We start from the raw sequence: 10041 nt of genomic DNA on the forward strand, positions 1-10041 counted from the left end.
CTGCTAGCGGGCATAAAACTTAGTACAAATATTTTACAAACATTTGCCATCAATCAACAAAACACTCCTACACTTGAAACCAAGACCCAGTGGAAAGACTCCCACCCTGAACCACATGTCATACAGCAGCAGCGCTGTTTGTTAATTTTGTATATTTAAAATTAAAACAGCGGTGATATCAAACAAATACTCTAGGAGTATTTACACAAAATACTCTACAACTTCAGTATTCAATGGATAATTAAATTCTGCCATCTACTAGTTCTAAAACATCTGACAAGATAACTGACTGAATCTGTTTTAGACAGCAGTATGGTTAACTTTAAAATTCGATATCTCCCAAACTACTGAACCAAAAATTATGCAATTCTGCTGAAAGTAAGAACTTTTATCCCTCTACAAAAGTCTTCATAGTTGGAAGAGCCAATTCGGCCATTTACTAGATGAAACCCACCAGTGAACAGACCTACTCATTTTTGTCAGGCAAACAGGAACAGCCATAGTAAAACAAACATAACTGGAGTTTCACAAATCATATGAATGCACTCTTTAACAATCTGGAAACCTTATGAAATTATCTACAACTTCTTTTACCAACCCACCGTTTAATTCTGTTGATAAAATTGCCTAACTCTTAAGAGAACAGATTCTGCACAGAATTATGAGACTGCAAAACTGCTATAATCAAACTGCCATAACTTTCTGTTCTGATGTCCGATTGAGGTGTTCTTCGTGGCCACTGAAAGATCTACAAATTATCTACGACTCATATATAGACTTTTTATTTTTTTGAGGCCACTAAGACCACGGAAAACTGGCATGAACAGAAACTGTCGAATCTGTCATTCTGCAGAAATTAAATTCGAAATCAAAACCTAACCCCACACCTAATCCAACCTCTAATCCTTCAATCCACATGATCCACAACCTCCAAAAGCACATAATTATAGGGAGGAACAAGGATCCCATCCTTACCTAGGGTTTTCCCTAAGAAAAATCTGCAAGAGATGGGGGTAGCCCATCTCCTTGATCCTCTCTTCCTCTTCAATCCATCTTGTTCCTTCTCTTCTCGATCCTTGTTGCGTGGGGGGGAATCTAGGGAGGAAGAAGTATTGGAGGGCTGCTGCAATGGGGGAGAGGGGGTGGCCAGCCAAGGGGGAAAAGTGAGACGGCCAAGAAAGGGGAGGGGGTGGTGGCCAAGAAGGGGAAGGGGGTGGCCACCTAGGGTTTATTTTGTGGGAGAAAAGAAGTGACGCCTCAGATGACTTCTGATGCAGCATCCAACGGCCCACAACCCTTTTTCCCACATCCACTCACCAAAGATCAACTTTTGGGTCAACATTTTTTGGGATATTACACCTATTCATTACAGCCCTTATGTATGTCCTCGCTACACGTATCTCAAACATATACAATGTATTTGTTTCGTTTTGACCCTACAGGAGACAAAAATAGACGTTATACCACGTTAAGTTAAATATTATGGCACAATAATATTCTATGTATTCACCATGCATCCTAGTGCCTCTTTTGCCTCTTTCATCTTCCTACTGTGCAAAAACTTCAACATTTGCTTGGCAAATTTATGTAGTGGCGTGTTTGCATCGACATGAGCACTTTTTACGAGTTTGTTCATGCTCTCGCTACGCTGTGTAGAGACCATCAACCCACAATAATCATGTTTGAAAAAAGCTGGTATCCAATCCTTACGAATTTCATACATTCTGGAAAGACTGATGTTATCATGTAGGTGGAAATCATCAAGCAGCATTGCCCATGCAGTCTCAAACTCAGTTACAGTCAAAGGATGATGTATTATAGACTGGAACCTTGATTTGAAATCCTCTTCCTCAAATCTAGCGTACAACTCATTTAAATATGGCATATACTTGTTCTGAACATGCCACAAACACAAACGATGGATTGTGTTTGGAAATACCCTGCCTAGTGCAACTGGCATTGCTGGGTCTTGATCTGAAATCATAAATTTACACAACATTATGCAACACATTACCAACTATGATTGCATTCAATCCAATGATAGTAAAACGTAATAATTGAGAAGCTTATTAATCATACATGTAAGTATTACTCGTGGTCCTTCAGGCCCCATGCACGTTTTGAATGCATTGAAAACCCACTCGAATGTGTCTACAGTTTCGTCTCCCAACAATGTGAAACCAAATACGGTGCACTCCAGATGGTGGTTACAACCAACAAACATTCCCAGGGGTTTATCATATAGATTTGTCTTATGAGTTGTATCAAAGGTAACTGCATCACCAAAGTCAATGTAATCTGCTTGCTGGCTAGCATGGGACCAAAAAATACTCAAAATCTTTCCTTCTAGGTCCAGTTGGAAGTCAGAGAAAAACTGTGGGTTATCTTTTTTACACAATGCAAAAAAAGATAGGATCTTAGATACATCATTGGCATTTCTTTCTCTTTGTCGCGCTTTCTTCCTGTCAACATTTAACAATATATCATACGTCAATACGTACACAGCCTCATTATGTAATTATATCAGTATAAATAACAATATGACTTACAGGTTACTCATGTCTTGTGTAGTTAACGGGGTCCACCATGCATTTCTGAAACAAAATCCATAATACAGTGTTGCGGAATCCTGCTTTCTTGCATCGCACTAAGGAACTCCATGTATTCAGGATCATGTGTCTTGTTGCACTATAACTGATTCTTTTCTGTATCCTTCCTGAAGAACTCATGATTATGTTCCAAATGAATAAGATCAATCCGCACTGAAAGAATATTCTCTTTGGCATCGTCATATTTTTTTTAAGTTTCATACCATCTTTGCATTGTGTTCACTTGGAACTTGTATTACACACTTTTGGATTACCATATCCTCTTTCGGCACGCTTGCCTTCCATTGAACAATTCAACCACTTGCAATTTTTTCTATCCCTATATCTCTTGAACGGAAATCCAACTTCATATGCATATCGGCTATAGAATTGGTATGCCTCGTCCACATTAGTAAATGTCATACCGACCTTCGGTACCAATCGTTGATCTATACTATCATCCTATTCAATTAATGGAGTCATCATGCAGTGCGCATATTCAAAATAATCTTACAGCATGCTGAATTTCTAGGACTTCATAACTTGCACGGACAGTATAACAAATACATGGGTATTCGATGAACTTACATGGCTTTGGAGAATGTGTGGTGTGTCCTGCTCATGATCACCAATTGTTCTCATGGGTATCCGGTGAGTTGCTCCAACCAAACTTGGATGAACTGTGTTACTGTCTTCAAGGATTCCTAGCGCCGGTAACGCAGCCGGGGGAGTTACAGCATGCCGACCATCTGACCAACAGGGTAACGTCGATGTTGTATTCTCTCCACACTGCACCGATCCGCTAGCCGTCGCCATGGTGTATGCCCTAACCCTCCCAGGTCAATGAACAAAAGCGGTGGTTGTGTGTAGCCCTGTTTTTTGGAGTTATGCTCCTGGATTAGCCAAAACCGTCCTGGTTGATATTCATGGTTTGTTCCAAATATCCCGCGTGATTTGTATGTCGCGAGATTTCCGTGTCCCGACCCAATTACGATTACCTGCCTATTATGTTATAGCCACATAAACATCCTCACCCCCACGCGCGACCCCACCACGAATCCACGATCCCGGTAGACCCGCGCGCCACCCACACCACAATATGCATGCGTCAGATCGTTATGCATTTGTTATCAGCAATTTAAACAAGCATAAACGCCCAACCACACCCCGACATACAACTATGCCAATTTACGCATCCACTAATGGTAAAATATGCATACATAAACGCGTGAACCACGACTGACCCCACCACGATCCCGATGCACCCGCGTGGCACCCCTCTATTCCCTTTAACGCATCCGTTTCAGTCAAATTCCGTATGCATAAACACGGAACTCCACTCGTCCGACCCCACCACGTCCCGGTGCACCCGCGCGGTACTCCCACCACCCGCCACGTCGCACCACGCCCGCGGACCTACCCTGGCCGGGGCTCTCTCCAGTAATGGAAGCCTAGGGCTTCCATTACCTCGTCCCTATATATATAAATGGAAGCCTAGGGCTTCCACTAGTAACGAGAAACCCCAGCCAGGTATACCCACGCGTCGTACATGTGCGCGTCAGATCATGCGAGGGTTCTGGCTCGGACGGATTTTAGCGTAAAATGTGAACCAAAATAGCGTAAATGAGTACACATTTTAGCGCAAATCCTAGATATGTTTCGTAATGGCGAATGGAGCTGGAAATTACGGCGTGAAAATTGTGCGCGTCCGATCGTGCGCAGGTTCTGGCTCAGACAGATTTCAGCGTAAAATATGAACCAAAACGGCGTAAATGAACACGGACATTTGTTTCCCGAGGTTCGGTTCTAAGAACCTATTCCCAGTTGAGGAGTCCACTAAAAACGGGTCTCTTTCAACCCTTTTGCTCTCTCAAACGATCACTTAGACCAGATGAGTGTTCTTCTCTTTTTTGGGGACACTTAGTCACACAAGGATTTCCACACAAAAAACGGAAGTCTCTTGCTAGAGCGTTACGACTTGAGAATGAGATTAGAAGAAGAAAGAGCACGATCAAAACACGAAGCTAAAAGAGCAACAAGAAAATCACAATGTCACATCTCTCTTGAGTCTCTCCAAAACACTAATCACTAATGATCTTTAAACATAATTATGGTACTTGGAGAGGACTTTGATGCTTTGAGTGTGTGGATGGAGTGAAGTCTTGCTCTTTGCAATGAATGTGGGAGTTGGAATGTTTGGGTGCTATTTAGGGCTGGTTTGGTGCACACGGAAATAAAAGGGATCCATGGGAAAGGAACCTCCTCACTATTTGATACTAGTAAACAAGACGATGAAAAGTAGTCTTGGGGCCCACTTGCTGGTGACCTGAATCCACAGCGACCACAAAATCGTCAATCTTGGAGCAACTCTGGTTCTCCTGATACGTATCCTGCGTTTCCACGATCAGGCTGCTCCAGCGCATCCACATCAGCTTCAGAACTTGAGAAAGAAGGCACTCGCCCGGTGTCCTCCAGTAACAGAACCATCAGCTGGAAACCTCCATCACATGGTGGCGATGGGCGCGTCGTCGACATGATCCAGGTGTGGACTGGTCTTGCAACAAAGTTCTGGACATTGCCTGGACCTGGCGTATCGCTAAAATCATGTGGTGTGGTGTGGTGTGAAACCCGTCACCGTCAGAGCTGCGGCGTAGAGAAGAGAACGGACGGACCTTTTTTTCTCATTTATTACAGGCAGACTATTTGCAGAGGCCACACGGTTTCGTTTGGAAACGAAGTGGCCGGCCGGGAAGACCAGAACGAACGGCGAGGTGGGCTTTACCAGAACGGCAAAAAAAAAACGTTGGAGCCTTCTGGAGCAAATGTAACACGAACAAGAGCATTGCTCAACACTTTTGTTTCATCCTTGGATTCCGGAAAGGTTCTCTGAAACTTTTTTCAAATGGCTCCTAGAGGTTGGTATGCGTCCGGTCCAAAATGCTTTGATGAATTTTTAAGGGTTCTTTTTTTTTCTTGAGAAAAAGGGGAATGTTTTTTTTTTTTTTGTTGAGATCTGAACGGAATATTCAAGGTGGGTTCAGCCTAACTAGGTGTTCCTGGAGGACAAGTCACCAGACTTGTCGTGATGATACTTTATCCGGCTGTTGCAAACATGCAATTATGCAAACGGACAAAGTGTGTAAAATGGGTGTAGGCAAATCTCCCATCTGGGAACACAATATTCCACACGGTTTCTGTTCATAGTCCAGCATAGATTGGCATGCACACGTATATAATCTTTCTGGAGGAGATTCAGATTCTGGTGAGAGGACAATTCTTTTGCAAGAAGGTTGTCTTCAGTGGGGGAAAAATATATCTTCAAGAATCAAAGCGCTCTGCCTTTCTCGGGATGTTCTTCAGATTGGCATCCATTCCCTCTGCTATGCAACAAGCAGCACCAGTTCTCTTTGGTCGATCGAAAGCAAGACATGTACGTATATGCTAAAGGCGCATTTGTTGATAATTCATCCTCCTCTGTTTTATTACAATTCCATTTGTAAATTGTTTTGGCTTTTCCAGGTACATACCTTACGCATAGCCAAAACGACTTACGATTTTGTGAAATGCGGCGAGTACTAAATTATGGGAACAGTTTACAGCAAGTCGCATACATATTCGGTGTTTCCGAAACTGAACAAAAATAAATAAATGATTTCCAGGCTTGCCAAGGAAACGTCAAGCCAGAATTCTACCTGTAAACCTATATATCTGCACAGTTATTCACAGCCACATACAAACGAGCACATCTGATATATTTCATTCTTTGGATTAAATCTGTATACCTTCATTTGAGGACGCAATGAAAGAATTTCAGGGACAAAACTCACTGAATGCGGTGACAATTATGTGGGCTCTCAAAAATGGATTTTTTTTTGGGGGTTCTTTCTCCATCTAAGGCACAGGCACTGAAATTGACACAGGGTTTGACAACTCCCCGCTGCCAAAGCTTGGAGCGCGCCTCAATCTGCTGTTCCCTACCAACGAATGATCCACCACTGCCAAGGTACTTCCTAGCGCCAGCGCCGATGGCATTTGGCTTCTCTGGCACATCTTGACGATCAGGCTTGCCTTCTTCTTGGCACGCTTCGTTCCTGTGAGCGTGATGTTCTGCATTACCGTGTTCAACCCGGGTATCCTTGCCACGCGCTGTGCCAATGTCGATCCACCTCTCCGGCATATCTCATACAAAGCTGACACTGCGTTCTCCTTGCCCTTTGGAGTCCCACGCCTCATTAACCCAACAAGGCTAGTGATCACTGTTTCAGAGCTACCAACAAGGTGCACGATGCTAGGCTGCTTCATCAGCAGAGCCAGAGCACCAGCAGCTTCCTCCGAAACGGTATCATTCCTCAGTGACTCAATTAAAGATACAACTGCAGATGACTCAAGCATCCGTCCTGAGCTTTCTGGGTGTGTTGAGAGGTTGAACAATGCCATCACTGCGTCTTTCTTTCCCCTTGCTGTCCCCTTGGTCAGCATAGACGCAAGCTCCTCCACAGCCCCTGGCTCATTCATTATCTTTTTCTTGTAGTCATGGACCACAGATAAACTGAAGAGCGTAGCTGCAGCATTCTCCTTGGCCTCTGTTGTCAAACCGTTCTTCAACACACTGACGATAAGATGCAGGCAATCCTCTTGTTCCATAATCCGGGTCTTGTTCGGCTCAAAGATTGATAGATTGAGCAATGCAGTCACTGCGTTCTCCTGCGCCATCCAATCCGATGACAGCAGCAACCTGCATAGCAACGGTATCGCACCCAACTCAGCAATGAACGCCCGGTTTTGCTTCCCAGTCTTTGCCAACAACCGGATTTCCCTAGCTGCGACTGGCTTTGCATTATCGGATCCCTCCATCAGCATCTTGACCAAAATCCTTGCTGTGGCTTTGTTTGCCTCAATTGCTGCCTTGCTGCTGCACGACACGGCAACACATTCAATCATCCCCTCGTTGCTCTCCGGCGAATCAAACTGAAAGCCATGCACCCCGCACCACTGTGAAATCAAGCTGCGGAGCGCCCGGTTTGGCACAAGCCGGTTGTCAGCGAGGGCCTGGCCGGAGTTGGGGCAGGTGGAATGCCCCTCCTCGATCCACTGTATGATCGACGGACGGTCATAGGTCTGTCCGGTGGAGACCACCACAGGATCGCGCATCAAATCCAAAGAAATCGGGCAGGAGAACTCCTTGGGCACCGAGAAGGAGGTGTCGTCGCTGCAGCTCCAGGAGAGCGGCCGCTGTCTGTTCCCCACCGACAGCCAAACACGCAACGACTTTGTGTTGCTGGGGTCGAAAAGGGAGAAGAGGCAGTACCGGAGCAAGGCGACAACGCCGCCGATGAGGGGGAGGTCGGCGTCCTCCTCTTGGTTCAAGATTTGCTCCTCCAGGTACTCGATTTCAGAGCGGCAAGAAGCGGCGTCGGAGATGCCGATTTGGCGGAGGAGGGATCGGAGCATGGAGGGGTCCGGCGGCTGGCCGAGCTCGAAGTGGCGCAGGGCGGCGAGGAGGCAGTCTCCGAGAGCGGCCTCCGCGGGGTCGTGGTAGTGGGCCGGCGCCCGTCGGCGGCAGCGCGCGCGGAGGAAGTCGAGGTACTGAGCGGCGTCCCACGAGAGGCGGAGCGAGGCGGCGGGTAGGACGTCGAGGACGACTGCGAGCTCGGCGTCAAGGTCGCGGAACGAGGCGGCGAGCTGGGGCGCCCGTAGCAGCGCCCACGCGCGGCCGGCGGAGGCGACGTAGGAGACGAGCAGGTCGGCGCGGAAGAGCACGACGTAGAGCTCGCGGAAGCAGAGGTTGGCGGCGTCGGAGAAGGCGGCCTCGCCTTCGTCGGCGAGGAGGAGCAGGAGCGAGTCGAGGAGCGCGGAGAGCAGCGCGAGCCTCCGCATGAGCGCGTCGATGTTCCGTCGCTGCGACGGCAGGGGCGGGGTCCCCAGCAGGTCCGCCGCGAGCGACGCCAGCGCGCGGAGCAGCGGTGCGCCGGACAGCCCCGTGGGCGCGAAGAACGCTCCGGCCAGTGGCGGCCTCCTCCGCTGGCGCGGCAGCGGGCGGTGGAGCAGGAACTCGACCGGCGACGAGGCCGGCGCGGCCATGGCGAAGAGGACAGGACCAGAGGAGCGTCGAGGCCCGCTCCTCGGTGGCTGGGAGGAACTGGGAACGGAATCCCTGCCCCCGTTCCTTTGACCGACCCCTCCCCCGCCTGACGAGACGAGACGAGGCGAGGCGGATAGGCGATCGATTGGGTGGGGGCGCGTTAGGTTAGGTAGGAGACGGGCGGCGACGGCGCGGAAATGGTCGCGCTCGCGCGGGTGTACCCACTGCCGGCGTCCCGTTGCGCGCTGGCACCTGCTGGGAGTGGGACCGGGACCGGGACCGGCGCCACTTGGGAAGAAACGGCCGGACGGAAAGGAGGCGGAGGAGGCGAGGAGGAGGAAGAGGAAGCGGGTGAGGGAGGGAGGGAGGAGAGGAGGAGGACGCCCGAGCCCGACCACAGCTTTCGTCTTCTAGGGAGGAGAGCGGGTGGGGCCCATGGCGCCAGCCGCTGACATGTCAACCTTCCTCCCGCTTCGGTTTTCATCGGGATCCACGGTTTTTATTTGTCGTGTGTTTTTTTATTCTCCTTCGGTTTCGTCTCCTTTTCTTTTTCTTTCTATTTTCTTTTGCTATACTATGCTGCTATTTATTTCTCCCAGTATACAAGCGGCGCAACGCGGCGCGAGTTGTGAATTTATGGTCGTGCGGGTGTAACGCTACCTGATTCTGACGTTGCGACTTCCCTGCCCAGCGGGACTCGTGGTGCAGCCATCGCTGTTTTGAAAAAAATAATTTTCGATTTTAGATAAACCATTTTTCTAAATTTAATTAAGTCTATACGACAAATATAAAAATCCATGTCTTGAATTGGAATACTATAAAATATGCTTTATAATTAATATAATGATATTTAGTTGGGTATCATAAATGAAATTAGTTTGGCCAAGTATAAGTTTTTTTTTGGTTTCTTAAAAAATGCATCCTTTTCTAAAAGTACTTTTTATGACTAAATTATAGATCATGATTTTTAAAATATTTTTTAAAATATACTTTTAGATAGATAGTTTATGTAGAAGATGTTTTATATAATTTGGCACAGATGTAGTATAATAAAATATCAGGTAAAAAAGTTATCTATGAGTGGGACAAGTGCCATTTTGGATGTATTTTATTTGTGGACGGGAATTTTTTCCACATATGTTGCTTGTCGGGTTGTCTCCAGCAGATCGTGCATATGGTCATGCAAATAGTGTTTTCACTGTAAGTTATACTACTTATAGAGTGAAGTTTGCAATATGATATGAGATAGTAGATGTTGGTCACTTGCTCTCAAATGCTTCGGCTTAAGAGCAAGGCAACACAAAAAATGTTAAACGTTAAAGCCCTTCGTCCTTCAGAGTATTATTTCCCTTAGGATATAACGACTTTCGG

General features: G+C 46.9%; 1 protein-coding gene across 1 annotated transcript; it reads right to left on the reverse strand.

The window, feature by feature from the left end:
* Nucleotides 1-6046: 6046 nt before the first annotated feature.
* On the reverse strand, nucleotides 6047-9022 carry LOC100381946 (uncharacterized). The gene has a single exon (NM_001174719.2). It carries the CDS (start codon nucleotides 8667-8669, stop codon nucleotides 6480-6482), a length of 2190 nt encoding a protein of 729 aa, NP_001168190.2. The 5' UTR covers nucleotides 8670-9022; the 3' UTR covers nucleotides 6047-6479.
* Nucleotides 9023-10041: the final 1019 nt, after the last annotated feature.

This window comes from Zea mays, chromosome 5, assembly GCF_902167145.1.
Source record: "Zea mays cultivar B73 chromosome 5, Zm-B73-REFERENCE-NAM-5.0, whole genome shotgun sequence".
NCBI lineage: Eukaryota > Viridiplantae > Streptophyta > Magnoliopsida > Poales > Poaceae > Zea > Zea mays.

Coding starts and splice junctions, on each gene's coding strand:
- LOC100381946 (NM_001174719.2), bottom strand. CDS start 8,669: ATGGCCGCGCCGGCCTCGTCGCCGGTCGAGTTCCTGCTCCACCGCCCG.